Source organism: Caretta caretta, chromosome 1 (assembly GCF_965140235.1).
Source record: "Caretta caretta isolate rCarCar2 chromosome 1, rCarCar1.hap1, whole genome shotgun sequence".
NCBI lineage: Eukaryota > Metazoa > Chordata > Testudines > Cheloniidae > Caretta > Caretta caretta.
Genome location: NC_134206.1, coordinates 139,720,202 through 139,741,748, shown reverse-complemented (window position 1 = coordinate 139,741,748; position 21,547 = coordinate 139,720,202). Strand labels below are relative to the sequence as shown.

Genomic DNA, 21,547 nt, shown 5'->3' with positions numbered 1-21,547 from the left:
AGTGTTATATGAAGAGTTCTGGGGAACTTATATTTAGCTATAAACATAGATCATTTAAAGGCCTAAAGAACTAACTGCAGTCAAAGAAAAAAGTTACAGTACATAGCATAAAAAAAGAACCGAGGCAGTACATTTTACATTTTTAAACAAAGCTTCATGAAATGACAGGGTATGGCACAGTCAAGAGACACTGCAGTGTTTAAACTCCGTAAAAAGCATAAAAACAAACTTTCCTAAAAATAAACTTAAGAAATGTTCCATTGTGAAGTTGTGAAGGCTCTCCGTGGATAAAGGCTCCCCACTCAGCCTAAATTAATCATCCTTTTCTTGTCTTTGAAGATCCTAAAATAAATCTGACGATCCATGCATACACTACATAGCGCGTTCAAAATCTGCAGTAAACAGCACAACAAAGAGCTATCAGTAGCTCAGCAACACACACACGCACAGGACTGTGTAGTTTGGCAGTTTCGTTTATTTAACAACAATGCTTTTCTTCCCACTTAAAAAAAATAAAATAAAAAAAGAAAGAAACCTAAACCTGGCACTCACCTCCTGCTCTAGAGCTAGACGACAGTAATATGAACCAGTAAACTTATTAATAAGCTGCAAAGAATAAAAATCAAAGCAACTTTAAATTTATTTTGACAAACTAATCCCTTATCTTAACTAAGCAAATGTTAATAAGCTTAATAAGAAGTGTGGAGATCTTTTCCCTTTAATGAGCCTAGAGAAATTTTTGCATATTTCTTAAAAAGATTTTCTCTCCCATATAGGCAGTGAGCTCACTGAATGCTCTCTCCCCCATGGAAGCTACCATATGCAAAACTTCTCTTTAAGATCTCTTGATACAGTAGTACAGAAGAAAACAAGAAGGTGATGCTCCTAAACTGTTCCATCCTGTGATAACAACTGCCATGGAAACTTGTCTATATTTAACTCTGTTACCATGGGGAAGTAGAAAAGCACCCCAAATTTACAGTTCCAGGTACGTTAACCTGCATTTTACTGCCTCAAGTTATATCTGCATTATTGTTCATGCATTTGTTAGGCTGAACAGCTCAGGAGGTTTTCTCCCTTATTTGTTTCAGTCCTGTTTCTTACTGAGATAAAATGAAGTTAAATGTAACTCCACAATTTGACATCTTAGCCCTGGTCTACACGACGAGTTTAGGTCGAATTTAGCAGCGTTAGATCGATTTAACCCTACACCCGTCCACACAATGAAGCCATTTCTGTCAACTTAATGGGCTCTTAAAATCAATTTCTGTACTTCTCCCCGACAAGAGGCTTAGGGCTGAAATCAACATCGCCAGGTCGAATTTGGGTTAGTGTGGATGCAATTTGACGGTATTGGCCTCTGGGAGCTATCCCACAGTGCTCCATTGTGACTGCTCTGGACAGCACTCTGAACTCAGATGCACTGGCCAGGTAGACAGGAAAAGCCTTTTGAATTTCATTTCCTGTTTGGCCAGCATGGCGAGCCCATCAGCAGAGGTGACCATGGAGTCCCAGAATCACAAAAGAGCTCCAGCATGGACCAAACGGGAGGTACTGGATCTGATTGCTGTATGGGGAGACGAATCCGTGCTATCAGAACTCCGTTCGAAAAGAAGAAATGCCAAAATATTTGAAAAAATCTCCAAGGACATGAAGGACAGAGGCTATAACAGGGACCTACAGCAGTGCCGAGTGAAACTTAAGGAGCTTAGGCAAGCCTACCAAAAAACCAAAGAGGCAAACGCCCGCTCGGGGTCAGAGCCCCAGACATGCCACTTCTATGATGAGCTGCATGCAATTCTAGGGGGTGTCCCTACCACTGCCCCAGCCCTGTACGTGGACTCCTGCAAGGGTGGAGTCTCACGCAACAGGGATGAGGATTTTGGGGATGAAGAAGATGAGGAGGAGGGGGAGGTTGAAGATAGCGCACAGCAAGCAAGCGGAGAAACTGTTCTCCCCGACAGCCAGGAACCGTTTATCACCCTGGATCCAATACCCTCCCAACCTGTGCTCCCAGACCTTGAAGGCGAAGAAGGCAGCTCTGGTGAGTCTACCTTTGTAAATATAATACACGGTTTAAAAGCAAGCATGTTTAATGATTAATTTGCTCTGAAGACTTGGGATGCATTTGCGGCCAGTACAGCTACTGGAAAAGTCTGTTAACGTGTCTGGGGATAGGGTGGAAATCCTCCAGGGACATCTCCATGAAGCTGTCCTGGAGGTACTCCCAAAGCTTTGCAAAAGGTTTCTGGGGAGGGCAGCCTTATTGCCTCTGCCATAGTAGGACACTTTACCACGGCAGGCCAGTAGCATGTAGTCTGGAATCACTGCATAAGAAAGCATGGCTGCGTGTGGTCCCGGCATTTGCTGGCATTCAAGCAACATCTGTTCTTTATCTCTCTGTGTTATCCTCAGGAGAGTGATGATATTCATTGTCACCTGGTTGAAACAGGGGAATTTTATTCAGGGGACATTCAGAGGTGTCCGTTCCTGCTAGGCTGTTTGCCTGTGGCTGAAAAGAAATCATCCCCGCTTAGCCACACGGTGGGGGGAAGGGGTGAAGCGATCATCCCAGAGAATTGGGTGTGCGTGTGTGTGGGGGGGTTGTGCTGCACGTTAACCCGAAAACATCAGCCCCTCCTCTTAAGTGGCCAGTGTGACTTTTTCAATTTTAATCTCCCTTTTATTCCTCCCACAGCTGCAAATGTTTCAGTGCTGTCACTAGCATCTCCGTCCCAGAGGCTAGCGCAGATAAGAAGGTGAAAAAAAACCGCACTCGCGATGAAATGTTCTCTGAGCTCATGCAGGCCACCCAAACTGAAAGAGCCCAGCAGAATGCGTGAAGGCAGACAATGGCAGAGTCCAGGAAAGCACAAAATGAACATGAGGACAGGAGGAACGTGCAAGAGGATAGATGGCTACAGCAACAGAAGAGGTGGCGGCAGCACGATGAGAGGCGGCAGGATGCAATGCTGAGGCTACTGGAGGATCAAACTGATAGGCTCTGGCATATGGTTGAGGTGCAGGAAAGATACAGACCACCACTGCAGCCCCTGTGTAATCAACTGCCCTCCTCCCCAAGTTCCATAGCCTCCTCACCCAGACGCCCAAGAATGCGGGGGGCCCCCCCCCCTCTGGGCACCCAACCACTCCCCAGAGGACTGTCCAAGCAACAGAAGGCTGGCATTCAATAAGTTTTGAAGTGCAGTGTGGCCTTGTCCTTCCCTCCTCCCCTCATCCACCACCCCACCCGGTGCTTCCCTCCTCCCCCACCACTCCCGGGCTACCTTGGCAGTTATTCCCTTATTTGTGTGACAAATTAATAAAGAATGCATGAATCTGAAACAACAATGACTTTATTGCCTCTGCAAGCGGTGATCAAAGAGGGGAGGGGAGGGTGGTTGGCTTACAGGGAAGTAGAGTGAACCAAGGGAGCAGGTTTTCATCAAGGAGAAAAACAACTGTCACACCGTAGCCTGGCCAGTCATGAAACTGGTTTTCAAAGCTTCTCTGAAGCGCAGCGCGCCCTACTGTGCTCTTCTAACTGCCCTGGTGTCTGGCTGTGCATAATCAGCAGCCAGGCAATTTGCCTCAACTTCCCACCCCGCCATAAACATCTCCCTCTTACTCTCACAGAGAGAGTGTGGAGCACACAGCAAGCAGTAATAACAATGGGAATATTGGTTTCACTGAGGTCTAACCGTGTCAGTAAACTGCGCCAGCGTGCTTTTAAACGTCTGAACGCACATTCTACCACCATTCTGCACTTGCTCAGCCTGTAGTTGAACAGCTCCTGACTACTGTCCAGGGTGCCTGTGTATGGCTTCATGAGCCAGGGCATTAAGGGGTAGGCTGGGTCCCCAAGCATAACTATAGGCATTTCAACATCCCCAACGGATATTTTCTGGTCTGGAAAGTAAGTCCCTTGCTACAGCTGTTCATACAGACCAGAGTTCCTGAAGATGCAAGCATCATGTACCTTTCCCGGCCATCCCACGTTGATGCTTCCACACCACTGAAAAGTACCCCTTTCGGTTTATGTACTGGCTGCCTTGGTAGTCCAGTCCCAAGATAGGGATATGAGTTCTGTCTATCGCCCCACCACAGTTAGGGAATCCCATTGCAGCAAAGCCATCCACTATGACCTGCACATTTCCCAGAGTCACTACCCTTGACAGCAGCAGCTCAGTGATTGTGTTGGCTACTTGGATCACAGCAGCCCCCACAGTAGATTTGCCCACTCCAAATTGATTCCTGACTGACCGGTAGCTGTCTGGCGTTGCAAGCTTCCAAAGGGTTATTGCCACTCGCTTGTGAACTGTGAGGGCTGCTCTCATATTGGTATTCTTGTGCTTCAGGACAGGGGAAAGCAAGTCACAAAGTTCCATGAAAGTGCCCTTACGCATGCAAAAGTTTCGCAGCCACTGGGACTCATCCCAGACCTGCAACACTATGCGGTCCCACCAGCCTGTGCTTGTTTCACAGGCCCAGAATCGGCGTTCCATGTCATGAACTTGCCCCATTGCCACCAGGATGGCCAAATTGCCAGGGCCTGTGCTTTGAGAGAAGTCTGTGTCCATGTCCTCATCACTCTCGTCACCATGCTGCCATCGCCTCCTCACTGCTTTTGCAGGTTCTGGTTCTGCATATACTGCACGATAATGTGTGAGGTGTTTACACTGCTCATAACTGCTGCGGTGATCTGAGCGGGCTCCATGCTTGCCGTGGTATGGAGTCTGCAGGAGAGCAGAGTGGCAGCAGAAGCGGTTGTTCAATGACGATGGTTTGGAGACCTAGTGCACCGTCTGCTGCCAGGACACAACAGCTGAGCGGGCTGCACGCTTGCCATGGTATGGCGAGACAAGAGCAGCTGAGCAGAGTTGCAGCGGAAGCGGCCCTGCGAGACCACCAGGAGAGCAGAGTGGCAGCGGAAGCAGTGGCTGACGACCCACAAGGTGGATTCATGAGAGCAGGAGTCCATGAGACACAACATGGAGAAATTCGCTATGGAGACAAGAGCAGGAGAGCAGAGTGGCAGCGGAAGCGGTGGTTGGATGATGACGGTTATCAGTCCTACTGCACCATCTGCACCAAAGCAATATGGCGCTCGCATGGAAAAAAAGGCGTGAAACGATTGTCTGCCGTTGCTTTCACAGAAGGAGGGACGACTGACGACGACATGTACCCAAAACCATCTGTGACTATGTTTTTGCCCCATCAGGCATTGGGAGCTTAACCCAGAATTCCAATGGGCAGTGGAGACTGCGGGAACTGTGGGATAGCTACCCACAGTGCAACGCTCTGAAAGTCGACGCTAGCCTCGGTACTGTGGATGCACTCCGCCGACTTAATGCGCTTAGTGGGGACACACACAATCGACTGTATAAAATCGCTTTCTAAAACTCGACTTCTATAAATTTGACCTAATTTCGTAGTGTAGACATACCCATAGGGTCTGATCTACAAATGCTTATGCAAATGAGTAACCTAAAGCATGTAAGTAGTTTCCCTGACTCAATGAGCCTATTCATGAGTGTAAATTTACGCACATGTGTAAGTGTTTGAAGGATTGGGGCCATAATGCACAAGCTAAAAGGGAATATAATAAATCAAAGCTTGGCGAAATTTGATTTTTTATAATTTTGACAGATTATATCAATATTTATTTTTAAGCATTTTTTCCAATTTGTATCCATTTAGATTGGAAATTATGGGAAGTGCCTAACAATTATTTAATGACAGTAGATGTTGAGATTCAAAAAGTTAAAACTTAAAATACAAATTGTCAAAATCACATGTCAAAATATACAAAGTAAATAGACTTAAATCAAACTTCAGTAAGTTCTCAAGTAGCATTTTTCTTACTTTGCCTATATGTACATTTTGATTATTATTGATGGAATATTTTTTCATTGTGAAATCAACATTTACCAATAAAAATCTAATCCTTCCAAGACCAAATAAAACACATCCAACGGCTAAAAAAAATGACCAAGACAGAAAAAAATAAAAATTAAATTATGATCTCACTGTCCTCTCCTGTGACTTAAATCTTTGTATTGGGATGTAGGTATCACAGTGTGTTACACTACAAATATGTGAGTGGCCAATATTTTAAGGCTGGCTGAATAATAAGACCATAATTTATCAAACTTTTATTTTAGTAGCAAATTACTCTGTTATTTTCCCCTCTTACTCACCTAGTTTCTAGAACTGAGAGAATAATTTATGAATATTCTTATTTCATTACATTCTTTGAATCAAACATCCACATATACAGGGTGCTGTGTTTTTTGATTATTTGCCCAGCTCTAGATAAAGCAAATTAAATAAAAACAATTATTAGATTTTTGCTTTCCAAACAGAAAAACCCATCAGTGATTCAAACTGTAACAAACGTGCTTGAACTAACAACAAAATCATGCCAGCCTGTTTTTGGAAAGTAAAGAACAAACATTTCTAAAAATAAAGATAATGCAGGTAACAGCACTTGGCAAGTTCAAGTTTTCAAAAACCAAAACCTTCCTGTTCATGTTAGTAAATTAGAAAAATCCAGGAAAAGCATCTCTTTTTTTAAAGCTCTGTTCTGCTCTGTTTTTAATTGATACTTTCAAATTCCTTACCTACTGTATTTTCCACCCGTCTAGTTGCTTCTCTAAATGTTGGCACGCAGAAATGCATTTTGTATCCTTGGCAAATTAGGTCAGATTTCTCTGATTTTTTTATGTATTTTAAAACAGAAATTTCTGTGGTTTCATGGGAAATGATGATCTTGTAAGGGCAGAAGACGACCTTCTATTCCTCTACCAAGTTCAATTGACATTGAAAAATAGGGAACACAGGGTGAAAATTACACTACAGACGTGATGACTTAGTATGCCATACATACAGACTCCAGGAGGGAAACAGGGATAACTGCAGGAGATGAAAGTATAAAACATCATAAAACCCCACACTGCTGCCTTAAAATGTTACAGGGCTGGAGGCAGAGGACATAGCTAGACAGCGAAAGAAGACCTCATGTATCATAATCTGACACCTTGGAGAAAAGGCTAGGGATATCTTTAAACACGCTCAAATACTGTTTTCTATGCTGAGTCGTCTGTGTCTCTATTATGTGGAAAATATTTCTGGCACTGCTTGAGGGTTCTGGCTTGTTAGCAACAGAGATGCAGAACTGTGAGAGTGGGAACTGCAAAGGGGAAAGAGGGGGAGGCGCTGTGTGTTTTTAAATTATGTTAAATGATAAAGTAGGGGTTGTATTTTTTTTTCATTCTTGTCTCTCTTGCTAGTGGGCAAGGGTGAATGACAAAACCTCCAAGGGCAGCTATAAAACTGATAAGAATCATTTTCATTTCACAGCGTTGCCACCTCTCAATTTTATGCCAACTCTCTCAGCACTTGGAGTCAGGGGATTATGGGAAAAATGTCAGCTTTCTTTTTTAAAAAGAAAAAGGATGCTTCTAGCCCTTCAGGTTGTGGAGAAAGGCTTGAAAATGTGACCCCTAAGGCTCCAAAAATACCAGAAGGCCAAGCAAAAGAACCCCAAATTTATTATTTTTACAATCTCATGATTTTGGAATGCCTGGGGTGGGGGCTCCTGTTGTTCCTGCTTGGCAAAGCGCTAAGCAGGGGCATGCATTGTAGCTATTCGTGCGTGGGGTTGGGAAGGAAGGAAGAGGCAACCCCTCATCAAAAAAGAACCACAGGCTGGGGCAGAACAACAGACCAACTTTCATAACATCTGGCAGAAGCCAAGAGGACAGGGGAGGAGTAGAACAGTGGACATCACTCAACTCTACCTTAGCCCTGCAACAGCAGCTAGGAGTCAATGGAGCATCTAAATCAGTGTCTACGGAGAGTTCTCTGGCAGGAGTCCTGGCAGCAGCAGGGTTGGCCTTCTCTGCAGGGTTTTGGTTTTGGACCTTGTTGGCAGTCTTCCCCCATCTTTTGCATCAGTCCCTGGCTAATAGGAGTCTGGTAAATTTTTTCAAGTCCTGCATTAGAGGTATGCATGCCCACTGAAGGCAACAGAAAGGGCCTGATCCAAAGCTCCCAAGTCTATCTGTGTATTTTCAATTCAAGACAGTAAATCAAAGACAGCAGAGAGAAAGCAAGCTCTCATATACAGGTCTATTTAAGGGTTTAAACACTGACCAGGTTTGCCAGAACTGGATAATGGCAGCAGCCCCCAAAATCAGAACTGCATGCACACAGATTTAGAACGGTGAAAAGGCACAATCTCAAATTCTGCAGTCCTTATAACATGATGTGCTCTGCCAACATTTTTCTCCTACGCACATTAACTGTAAAGCTGCTAGAAAACTAAACCTATGCTCTTCCTCTCCTTTACACACGTGTGGAAAGATAGCTTGCTTATTTCTATGACAGTTTGTTCTTATGTACGTGAGCACAGCAGAGAATAGATGTAAAATGTATTATCATATTTCACATCATCATATAAAACAACATGCGAACAATACATAGCGGTCTGACAAACATTGTTTGGGTTTAAGATGTAATAGTAGAACTATCCACTGTATCTATCAAAAGTAGAACTGTCCACTGCACTGTTTATAATATTTTTCCCTTCTGACCTACAAGCCAATCCAACTAGACAATTGCCAATATCAGAATATTCACTTATAGAAATCAAAGGATTTATTGGGGCACTACAAGTAACAACTCCAGCAAACACATGCAGGACTAAATCTTCCTATAAACCTCCTGACCAGATACAATGATGTAATATCAAAACAAGACAGCAACTTAATCCTAAAATAAAGATACAGCACTACCTATCGGTGGAGGTGCGGTCTACACTAATTATTACATTTTATTTAAAATGTGTATATGTACTGTGAATGCAGAGTTGAAGAGATCCAGGAACCAAAGGAGAATTTTTTTAAAGGACCATCTCCCCTTTAGACTGTACTCCTTGCTAAGGGATCCAAAATGTAATTGAAATTCGGAAGAGTAGCTCAGCTACTTTTTCCAACTTTAATGCTAATACTCATATATTTCTCTCTGCATAAAATTGGAGTGGGTTAAAAAAAAAGACTTCTGGGAGAAACCAAGACACTATGACCTGCCACATGGACACTACACAATACCTCAACATCATAAATTTTATCAAGACTACCCATTACCAGAGATGAATTATCTGTACTTGCCAAGGGACTGAACTTCTCCCACAACACAAAACCTGATACTATACTAACATGTGGAGGACTAAAATAAATTTTTCTCCAACTCTACCACAAAAAATTCTTTCACAACAAAGATGACACCACCCACAATTACCACGTTCCCACTGACAAGTCATTAAAAAAAAAGAATCACCTGACTAGACACCCTCCAACAGACAAAACCATTCAGTTGATCGTTACATTGATTGCTTCAGGCAAAAAATAATTGACAGTAAAATCCATAACAAACATCACATCCACCTCCATCTCTCCATCTTCACCTCCACCAAAGCTATACAGTCCCTGAAATCCAACCACCAGCTACTCATCAAACAGCAGACAAAGGAGGCGCCATCATAGTCCTCAACCATGATGACTGTGTCAATGAGACTAACGGACAACTCTCTGACACCACCTACTATAAAGACCTCAAAGAAGACCCCACACCACAGGACTTTAAAGATATCATCTAATCCTTCCCCCAAACAACTCCAAGAGAAACTTTACAACATTATCTGTTAGGAACCTAGCCAGGAACCTTCTACATGTTTCCCAAGATACACAAAAAAGGGAACCCAGGCAGACCCATCACATCTGGCCATGGCACTCTTACTGAAGGACTATCTGGGCTCATAGAAAACATCTTAAAATCATTCACCACACAAAGGCCAGCTCCCTCCAGGATGCAACTGACTTCCTCCAGAAACGCTGTAACATTAACAACCTCCCTCAGATCATCATCCTTGCCATCATAGGTGTCACCTCTCTATGCACCAACATCCTTCGCAATAATGGCTTCACTGTCTGCCTCAAACATCTACAAGACAATGGACAACCCTCAGATATCCACACAAAACATATCGCTACACTCACCCATTACAACTTTACATTCCCCATATACCAATCTCTTCCTGACCCATCTCTAGAAAAAAATACTGGAAAAATGCACCACAAAACCAATGATATACCTAAAATACACTGATGATATTTTCATCCTCTCGACAAACGACCTAAACTCCGTCATAAATTTCCATCACAACTTCAACTACCGCCACCCACCCATCAAACTCTTTTTGGAATGCTCCCACACCAGCATCAATTTCCTAGACATCGTGATTAGCTTCAACAATGGAACACTACAGACATCTATATACAAGAAACCCACGGATCAGCACACCTACCTTCACAGATCCAGTCACCACCCCAGACACACCAAGAAATCTGTTAGCTACAGCCAGGCACTCAGATAATTCAGAATATGTTATGTGGAAGAAAGTCCAGGATACACACCTTAAAACACTTAAAACAACCTGCACAAAACAAGGACATTCCACCAGAGAGGTAGATCAGATCATAGAACAGGCCACCCAAATACCTGAGAGAACGTGCATCAAACAATTACAGCTCATACCTGCTGGGGGCCACATCTTGAAAAAAAAATCTTTCATAAACCCCCTCTTCTGGCCTTCAAACAAACCCCCAACCTCGCCACAGACCAGGACACACCAATTCAAAGCAACACCAGATCCTGTCATCACAACAGATGCAAAACCTGCAGACGTATCTCCACGGCTACAATGATCAACACCCCATATAATACACCTTTCAAGATCCAGGGGTCCTACACGTGCCTCTCAGAACATGTGTTGTACCTCATCCAGTGCATCAAATGCCCCAACTGTGTGGGTGAAAACAGACAATCACTATGCTCTCAAATGAACTCACACAGAGAAATGATAACAGACAAAACACACTATCACTCCTAGGCAAACACTTTTCACAAAACAATCACTCTATATCTGACCTCTCAGTCCTCATCCTCAAAGGAAACCTGCACGACACCTTCTAAAGACGAGTCTGGGAGCTTAAATCCATAACTTTGCTAAACACTAAACATCATGGACTCAATGGAGACACTGGTTTTATGTCTCATTAGAACGATCTATAACTCCTTAGTCTATTGACAGCAGAGATGTTAACTGCCCACCTCACCCTGAATGGTCTCTTGCACCATGTGTTAACTTCTTATGCTTAACAATCTGTTCCAACTTGTATTTAATTGTGACACTCTAAATACCGTTCCCAGACTTGAACAGCTGTGTAGCTCAAAAGCTTGTCTTGTTCACCAACAGAAGTTGGTCCAATAAAAGATATTATCTCACCCACCATGTCTCTTTCATTAAATAACCCGTAAGATTTAATTTCATAGAATAATTTTTCAGTGTTCATGTCACAGATGGCCTATTTAATGTACATATTATAAAGCTGCAATTTAATACAAGTGAGTGAAATCTTAAAATTTCCTCTTACCATCTACCAAGCTTCAGTCCCAGAAACTGATTTGATTTCGCTTACTGGTTTAATATTTAATTTATTTTTGTTTGTTTTAACTCACAGCACTGAAAAGAGACCTAGGTTAAATACTGCTAGGTTCCCCCTGGGATGGTGATAGGAGTTAAGTGCATAGGACCATGCAATGATGTATGTTATTTTATAGGAAACTACATGTTAACTACATGGAAATCCCATTTAAAAGAGTGGTGATTAATTCTATCATGTCAGCACTTATGTGCCATAAGATGGAACCAAAGAATTTGTCTCTCTAAAGCCATTAAGCCCAGCTTATCCTTCTAGTTTACCTGCTTGTATGCACCACGTCTTGCTCCTTATCTCATTATTAATTATTTATAGAGCATCCAAAGTGTGCTAGGCATTTTACAGAATAAATTTAAAGAGTGTCCTGCTGTGAAGTGTTTTGCTTAGAATCGTAGGCCTCAATCCTGCAATTTGAGAGTGCGTGGGCACACTAATCGGGCTCCGCGCAGGCACAGCAATGTGTCTGCACAGTGTCAATTGTTGTGGTTAAGCTCTTTTGGGACAGGACTGCCTTTTCTGATTATGGACCAAGACTCCACTGTATAACCAGGTGTTACCCCAATACAAACAATAAAATGGAAGGATCAAGGATCAAAACTGGTTAAAAGACAGGAAACAAAGGGTAGGAATAAATGGTCAGTTTTCAGAATGGAGAGAGAGGTAAACATTGGTGTCTCCCTAGGGGTCTGTACTGAGACCAGTCCTATTCAACATATTCATAAATGATCTGGAAAAAGGGGTAAACAGTGAGGTGGCAAAATTTGCAGATGATACAAAACTACTCAAGATAGTTAAGTCCCAAGCAGACTGTGAAGAGCTACAAAAGGGATCTCACAAAACTGGGTGACTGGGTAACAAAATGGCAGATGAAATTCAGTGTTGACAAATGCAAAGTAATGCACATTGGAAAACAATCCCAACTATACATATAAAATGATGGGGTCTAAATTAGCTGTTACCACTCAAGAAAGATCTTGGAGTCATTGTGGATAGTTCTCTGAAAACATCCACTCAATGTGTAGCAGCAGTCAAAAAAGCAAACAGAATGCTGGGAATGATTAAGAAAGGGATAGATAATAAGACAGAAAATATCATATTGCCTCTATATAAATCCAAGGTATACCCACATCTTGAATACTGTGTGCAGATGTGGTCGCCCCATCTCAAAAAAAATATATTGGAATTGGAAAACATACAGAAAAGGGCAATAAAAATGATTAGGGGTATGGAACGGCTTCCGTATGAGGAGACATCAATAAGACTGGGACTTTTCAGCTTGGAAAAGAGACGACAAAGGGGGAATACAATAGAGGTCTCTAAAATCATGACTGGTGTGGAGAAAGTAAATAAGGAAGTGTTATTTACTCCTTCTCATAAACACAAGAACTAGGGATCACCAAATGAAATCAATAGGCAGCAGGTTTAAAACATGCAAAAGGAAGTGTTTTTTCACAGAATGCAGAGTCATCCTGTGGAACTCCTTGCCAGAGGGTGTTGTGAAGACAAAGACTATAACAGCATTCAAAAAAGAACTAGATAAATTCATGGAGGATACGTCCATCAATGGTTATTACCTAGGATGAACAGGGATGGTGTCCCTAGCCTCTGTTTCCCAGAAGCTGGGAATGGGTGATCGGGGATGGATCACTTGATGATTACCTATTCTGTTCATTCCCTCTGGGGCACCTGGCGTTGGCCACTGTCGAAAGACAGGATACTGGGCAAGATGGACCTTTGGTCTGACCCAGTATGGACGTTCTTATGTAATGTAACATTACGTGGGACAATAACAAACAAGGTGCTTGATGGGAAAGAAGATGAAGACAGACAAGTCTTGTACTGAACTCTACATGGGCAGATCCTTGTGCCTACACGGAGCTCAGTGCAGGATTGGAGACTTACACTGTAAGCTTTATTCAAGAACAATGTGTTTTCTTTTAGCTTTGTGCACCATCCACCCAATGAAACTATGGCAGGATAGAAATAACTAACAACATTAATCAGTACTTCAGAAGCCTAAAGAGCAGTACAATTGCCAACCCTAAGTGCTCAATGTTCATGAGTCTGACCACAAAGAATGATGAAAATTGGTTTTTAAAAAAGAGTGAGATCTCAGAAAAAAATCTGGGGCACTTTTTATTTGCCTTCTGGTATTTGAGCCTGGAGGGTTAACGTTTTCAAGCTTTCTTCCACCACCATGAAAGTTAGAAACTTTCATTCCAAAAAGTTGAGATTCTCAAATAAGCACATGACTCTAGCAGCTGGGATTACCAGAAAAACACCAAATAGCACGAGATTCACAACAACATCATGAGAGCTGGCAACAGTGGACATGTAGGATTTTCTTTTAGTACAGGGGTAGGCAACCTATGGCACACATGCCAAAAGCGGCACGCGAGCTGATTTTCAGTGGCACTCACACTGCCCAGGTCTTGGCCACTGGTCTGGGGGGAGCTCTGCATTTTAAATTTAATTTTAAATGAAGCTTCTTAAACATTTTAAAACCCTTACTTACTTTACATACAACAGTAGTTTAGTTGTATATTATAGACTTATAGAAAGAGACCTTCTAAAAACGTTAAAATGTATTACTGGCACACGAAACCTTAAATTAGAGTGAATAAATGAAGACTTGGCACACCACTTCTGAAAGGTTGCCAACCCATTTTAGTATGTGCAAAGCACTGTACATAAAAGCAAAATTATAAGCCCTGATTTCAGTAGAACTGCAAGGTGAGTAAATTATAGCAGAATTTGGACCAGAATAGTCTTTAATAGTCTTCAGAGCTCAGGAGCTATAGTTACAGGGGAGAAAAATAGCTTAAGCCTGTTGCTCAGCCTCACTAATACCGTTGCCAGTATTAGCCTGGGTTGTTCAGTCTTCACTCCAGCAGAACTCCTATGGAAATTAGTCAGTAAAATTCTGATTTCAGTTACACCAGGAGTAACTCCACTATAGAATTATTCTGATTTACACAGATATAACAGACCAAAAACTGTTCTAAGGATCATAGAATCATGTCCACACATTGAGTGTGTCTACACTGCAGTCAGAGGTGTAACTGCAGTACGTGTAGACATACCCAAGCTAACTTTAATCTAGCTAGCGTGAGTACCAACAGCGGCAAAGCCAAGGCAGCAGAGACTTGCTCAGGTAGCTAGCCCATGCTGAAGTACTCAGGGTCCTGTGTACACTTGTGCAGTCCATGCTGAAGCCCCCACTGTCATAGCTTCACTGCTATTGGTACTCGTGCTATCTATATTAAAGCTGCAATCATAGCTCCTGATGTCAGGTAGACATATCCATTATCAGCTATCTCACCTATTAAAGTCATCCTCCCATAAAGGTCCTCTCTCTCATAAAAAATTATGAAGATGCACACTGACAAAAGCAAGAAAATACAACGTTAACACTGGCACCCCTCATCTGACGGGGATGTTTTATTTATGTGCATTTGGGATGGGGTTTTGGTGTGTGTCTTGTTTTTCATTTCTGCCCCTGTTCCGATATTTAGCAGGCCTTGTTGCTTACATTTACTCTGTGTTTAACGATCCAGTGGCTTTCATTTACATGGGTGCCCTATAAATACAAATTGTATTATTTACCTGTCCTGGGGGGTTGAGGGCAAGTGCTTTTTAATTTTAAAACCATTAAGGGATTCTTCCGCACACCCCCCCACCACCACCCTCAAGTTCTGTAAGTGGCTTCCTGGCTGAAACCTCACATCATCTTCCAACCTGGAATCTTGTGGGGGATTCATTAATAACCCTGCAAAAATAAGGCCTTTATCATGTTGTTATCGACATCAGTTAAAAGTTAAAGAACCTGCAAATATTTAAGTGAACTACAGTCAGAATACTCAGGCTTGGTTGCCTAACTTTAGGCACCTAAAAAACTGGCCCAAATTCAGTCACGCTTGCCTCCCCAACTTCCCCTCATTTTGGTGCCTAGGCACCTGAACTGGAAAGTTCTGGCTCATCGGTGTCTTTTTCCGATGATGTACTGAATGCCTCAAACAGCAAAAGGAAGAAGGGTATTCAGCTCACAAATAATATTAAATTAATGCTTTCCCCTTCATTTCAGTTTCTCGGAAGCTCTGTTGGACACCCCACCATGCACCAGGTTGCAAGGTCATCACAGCTACAATTTGAGTCCCACTTGTGTATGGAACTAGCATAAGATACGTGCAGAGCCCGATGAAAAGTGTGCAGCCGTGTCTGAATATGCCCGGGGGGAACCAGTTATATTCAGCGATGGTTCTGGGGGACCACACGCTAGCAAAACCTATCCCTGGACCACAAGATAGATGCAGTGACTCTACCCCTATCTGGAGCAGCTGGGGATATCACTGGGGAGGTACTGTGCATGCAGAACTAAAGGGATCGACGTACCCAAGAATATTTAAAGAGGCTATGCTCCCCTTTACATTGCACTTCTGGCTAATAGATCCAGAACACAAGCATCATCTGGGAGCAGAGTTGGACAGATAGGGCTAAAAATTCTGCCCCTAATTCTACCCAGCAATCAGATTGCTAGGAGAGTCCTCCAGGTGATTGCATTTCCCATCGTCTAACAGGGGTAGACACCAGTTTGGGGGTTTGGTTCCAGCCCTCTCTTCACCTCTTTAACCCTCTCCAGTCACCCTGGTGACTACTCCTTTGGATCACACAGGGGTTATCAATTGATGTGCATCACACAGCATCACATCTTTTCCCTTCTTTCCTTACAGAATATAAGCTGTGCCACTCATACTCCCCTCCTCCCCCTCACCAATATGTAACATTCACCATCCTTTAAGCAGCCTTTAGGCATTGGCACCTGGTATATTATTTTACTTTATATCGGAGATCTATTATGGAACATGATATGAATGCCATGAAAAGTCAATCTAGAAATACAATTTCGGGGGGATACCAGCTAATAGCAGAAGTCCAGGACTCAGACCACGCATCAAGTACTTCTTTAATAAGGACTCCTCAACCCCACTTATGTATGTTGCTTTATGGATCCGTCAAGGTTTTCATATGTAGGCTATTAACTACAAAGGGGATTGCAGGGGAAGAAAATCATTACAGCAGCACAAAATTGCATATTATTGATATTATATTGACTACATAATATGTTTTCAGAAGTACTTCATGCATAAATAATGTAAAGCAGTAGGGGAGTTTTTTTAAATCTTCATATTTCATCTTTTTAAAATATTTTGTTTTAGAAACAGTTAAAATATTTTCCTACTTCACAGACTAATAATCTGCAAAGTTTTGGGTTTACTATTATATATATTATATGGTAGTGTAGTGGCATGCCAAGAGTCTACAGCAGTGGTTCTCAAACTAGGGCCACCACTTGTTCAGGGAAAGCCCCTCGCGGGCCGGGCTGTTTACCGGCCGCGTCCGCAGATTCAGCTGATCGCAGCTCCCACTGGCTGCGGTTCGCCGCTCCAGGCCAACGTGGGCTGCGGGAAGCGGTGCGGGCCGAGGGATGTGCTGACCACCCTTCCTGCAGCCCCAATTGGCCTGGAGCGGCAAACTGCGGCCAGTGGGAGCTGCGATCGGCCGAACCTGTGGACATGACAGGTAAACAAGCCGGCCCGGCCCACCAGGGGCTTTCCATGAACAAGCGGTGGCCCTAGTTTGAGAACCACTGGTCTACAGGCAGTGATCCATTTTGGGAAAGAGGGGAAATTGCTTTTTTCTAATTTAAAAATAAATCAACCCAATTAATTAAATTATTTATTTTTTAAAAGATTTGCCCCTCGTCTGAGACATTGGTCTCTGCTCCCAAGGGCAAAGTAGATGAGGTAGACAATGAGTACTGAGATAGGAACAGAACATTTATCTGACAATTTTCAATCTGTAATGAATTTTTATAACCAAATTAAAAAACCCTCAACAACTGTGTTTACAATAGGGACCGTGGCACACCCCAAACTATAATGGGGATAGCACATGCTGCTGTGTTTCCAGATGCATTTTCCCTGGCTCAGCTCCATTCATTTACAATTCTGATAACTGGATGAATTAGTCGGCAAACAGGTACTGTAAGAACATGATGAGTTTGAAATTATTGGAGTTCATCTTGCTACTCCCTAAGGTTCAGGTACCCTCATATCTGTAACATGTTCTAGCTCTCGCTATTTCAAAGCCCTAAACCACAATGCTATAAAGGACAGATATATTGTAGCTACGTTTTCCAAAAGAACATAGAAACCACTTTTTTAGTTTAGTACAGCCTAAAATGAAAAATAGCAATGAAAAATAGCAATTTGCTTAGCCTGCAGTAGGCAACACATTTGATCTGAAGCTGAAATACCGTATGGAAATCTGACATATTAAGCATGACACACGGAGGAAGAAAATAAATTCACAGACTGTAATTACTGCTGAGTCACGTGTTGCATACATTTTGTCAGGTTCCCTTAACATAACAGAGTGACTCAGAAGTTAACAGCCTCCTTGTTCAGATTTTGAGTTCAAACAGCGAAACTGAGCAGCTGATTTTGAAAAATCTCCTAAAGCATTTACAAGGACATCCACTGAAATCAACCTTCCCTTGATGTCTCTTGCAATGCACTGAAGACCCCATTTGGAGCTTGATAAATAAATACTCAGGGACAAAAACTGCTCCGAGCTGCTGGCACAAAGACCCAGCAGATCAAGCTTCTTAAGGATTGCCCTTGCAAAAAGGGGGTCCTCTGATGAAGAGGAGTGGAGAGATGGGCACTTATGTCATTCAGCAGCTGGCACAGACGTCAAGGCTGGTTGTCACAATGGTACCTGGTTGTTGTTGGCAACTGGCACAGGAAGTTGCTCTAATTTATAATGGGGATGTAACTGGCTCTGGGATGGACCCAGGACTGAAGGAATGCAAACACATCTTAATGTCACATTTTACTCCCCACCCACAGCTAAAGATCTGGGTGAAATCCTGGCTCCACTGAAGTCCATGGCAAAATTCCCATTCAGTGGTACCATGATTTTATCTCTGGGCCTTTGGGCCAGATTATTCACGGTCTTCCTGTCATTTGTATTAGTACAAAGTGGTTATAAAATGCTAACAAATCAGGATGACCGCATGTTAAACTCATATAGGTCCTAACCCTGCAACTGGATTCACGTGGATGAACTCTCAAGCTCTTGTGGAGCCCCACTGCCCTTGTCTACACTAGGAAAAATTGGTGTGTTTTTCAATAAGATCGCTAACACAATGTAACATCCTAGTGTCATCAGGGCAAGGTGTAGTTTTACCTTGATGTAGCTGATTGAGGTGAACTGCAGGGAGCAAGCCTACCGAGGAAGGATGGTTCAGTGGTTAGGGCCACCCCGATTCAATTCTCTGCTCCATCACAGCTTCCTGTGTGACCTTGAACAAGTCACTTAGCCTCTCTGGACCACAGTTCCCCAGCTGTGACCAAGTAATAATGGTATTTCCTTAGCTCACAGAGGTGTTGTCAGGAGAACTACATACAGAGTTGCCACTCTAATTTCACAGATGGTAAGCTTGAGGATAACTTGATCCCATTTAGAATCTAAGGAGTTTGAACATGTCTCACAATTTGTCCAAAGATGGTACTCAGTAAGTATCACTTCCTGTTGCAAATTTTTATAGGAACAGGTATTTTGCTTCATCTCAAACATAGTGTGGGTCTGGAATTGTTACTTGCATTCAAACACTAGGGGTTCCATTCAACTTAGAACAGTGGTTCTCAAACTTTTTTTTTTCCACAGACCACTTGAAAATTGCTGTGGGTCTCGGGGGACCACTTAATGATCTTTCCAAATGTTGTTTGTACTGTTAGCTAACTACTGTAAAGCGCTTTGGATAAAAGCGCTATGTAAAAAAAAAAACCCTTAATAATTAACGTTTTTTGTTCTACAAATAAAAAGCACACAACTCATATTTTAAGATCAGTAGTCTTACCTTTCTAATGAGATAGATGTGCCCTCTCTCCCCCACCTCAGCAGCCTCCGAGCTGGGACTGGGAAAACGGGGGCGGGGGAGGGTCTCTCCCCTGCCACAGCAGCCCCCAAGCTGAGGCTGGGAACAAGTGGGGGGGTCTCTCCCCTACCACAGCAGCCACAGAGCTGAGGCTGGGAAGGAGGGCTGTCTCTCCTCACCAACCGCAGCCCTGGAGCTGGGGACAGTCACCTCTTTGTCTGGCCATTGCAGCCCTGCATGTCCCTAATTCCTCTCACCCCACTGCCCACTCCGACCTACACACTGTTTCCCCCAAGGCCACCACCTCATCTTACATGTGCGTCTTCTCCAGGGTCCAGGCACCGAATTAATGGAGCCATGCCTGCGCGGCTCCACTAATTAGGTGGGTGGCCCTTCATTCTCTCGTGTGAGGCTGCCCAGGTGTGCACCTTAGAGGGAACTATCCACAGACCATCTGAATGGAGTTCGCAGATCACAGTTTGAGATCCTCTGACTTAAAAGACATGGTGAGAAAAAAGAAGCAAGCATCGAAGAGACAAATTCTAAGAAAAATAATATACAAAACATCTGTTGTATGTTAGGGGAATTTTCTGTCAGCCTAAAAAAATAGTTCTTGAAGTTTCCTAAACTTCACACACACAAAATGTGTTCACTTGTTTTGGGATAAGATCTTAGGAAGCATATGGAACAATACTACTACTAAAAAGTCTTCTTAGACCTGATATCTAAGCTGCATGATTTTCTTATGGGAAAATTTTTAAAATATTTTTCCTTTTGTAATTAAAGTCTCCCCATTGACTGATTACTTAGTATCATTTTTATCCATAACACTATAACCTCCAAAAAAGCACAGAAAAATGAGCTGTTTGGAGAACACAGAGCTAAAAAAAAATAAATAAGAGCAAGATTATTTTAAAATCATTTAAAAAAACATGCATTTTGTTTTCTCAGCAATTGATATCCCAAGATAACATAAGTAAAAAAGGAATATTAATTAAAATGGATTTTAAAAAAAAAATCAACTTCAGAAGGAAAAACAAGTATTTTATCACAGTCTAGATCAGTGACCCACCCCACTTCCTGCAGCTCCCATTGGCCGGGAACGGTGAACCGTGGCCACTAGGAGCTGTGGATGGCCATGCCTGTGGATGGTCAACATCAGCAAAATGTCTTGTGGCCTGCAATCAGATCACCCTGATGGGCCACAGGTTGCCCACCCCTGGTCTAGAGTTTTGTTAAACTGGCTTAAAACATCTCAGTTCTTACAAAGGATTTCAAAGTTTTGTGTCAGTTAAATAATGACTTCAAAGTATTAGTTCTGTGACTGATGTTTATATTCAGCAGAGAAGTATTCAGTTTGCTAATTTCTCCTGACCCAGTTTCATTGATCCAAGATTCTGTGATGTTTTTGCTAAATTTGTTTGATTTTTCATAATTGTCAAATCAAAACAAGAGTTTGTATTGATGTAATAAAATCCACTATATGCTCGGGGGGGGGGGAAGAAGAGAAGAGGGAGGAGAGTAGCAGGATAAGCAGTGGTTAGGTGTGTGCAAGTATAACACTGACAACAAGGAATCAGCAGGTGGGATTGAACCTGGGACCTCTGAAGCTTCATGTGAGAGCCTCTACTGCATGAGCGAAAAGCCACATGGCTCTTAGCTGAGGTTGTAGCAGATGCATTAATCTCGAGTTGGCCCATGGGGCCTGTAGAGAAGGACAGAGCACCACATCAAACAGGCATGGGTTACACACGCCCCTTGTGTAAGACTTTGCGGCATTAAAGGAGAAAAGCTTCCTATATTCCAGTGAGTCCCAATTCAAGTATTTGGCTACAAATTTCAATTGACTCAAATATTACATAATTACATCAATGCAACCTCAAGAACTCCAGCAGTCCCTTTATTATCATCTACCCAAATGATGTATTCTGGAATATTTTTTGACTTGTACACCAATCTAAGCCACTGATCCTGCAGTGGGATCCGTTAGTGCAGATCCTTCCACTGACTTCAGTGGGATTCCCAGGGAACTAGGCAGACA

General features: G+C 42.7%; 2 protein-coding genes across 5 annotated transcripts in view; one reads left to right on the top strand and one right to left on the bottom strand.

Moving 5' to 3' along the window:
* Positions 1-21,547, bottom strand: part of RAI2 (retinoic acid induced 2) — a 71,916-nt gene that overhangs the window by 2,951 nt on the left and 47,418 nt on the right. The window lies entirely within an intron of this gene.
* Positions 1,375-3,387, top strand: LOC125641756 (myb/SANT-like DNA-binding domain-containing protein 7). Its single transcript, XM_048862134.2, has 2 exons — positions 1,375-2,044; positions 2,699-3,387. The coding sequence occupies exons 1-2, from the start codon at positions 1,477-1,479 to the stop codon at positions 2,761-2,763; spliced, it is 633 nt and encodes a 210-aa protein (XP_048718091.1). The 5' UTR covers positions 1,375-1,476; the 3' UTR covers positions 2,764-3,387.

Coding starts and splice junctions, on each gene's coding strand:
- LOC125641756 (XM_048862134.2), top strand. CDS start 1,477: ATGGCGAGCCCATCAGCAGAGGTGACCATGGAGTCCCAGAATCACAAA. Junction 2,045..2,698: donor AGGCGAAGAAGGCAGCTCTG/GTGAGTCTACCT, acceptor TTCCTCCCACAG/CTGCAAATGTTTCAGTGCTG.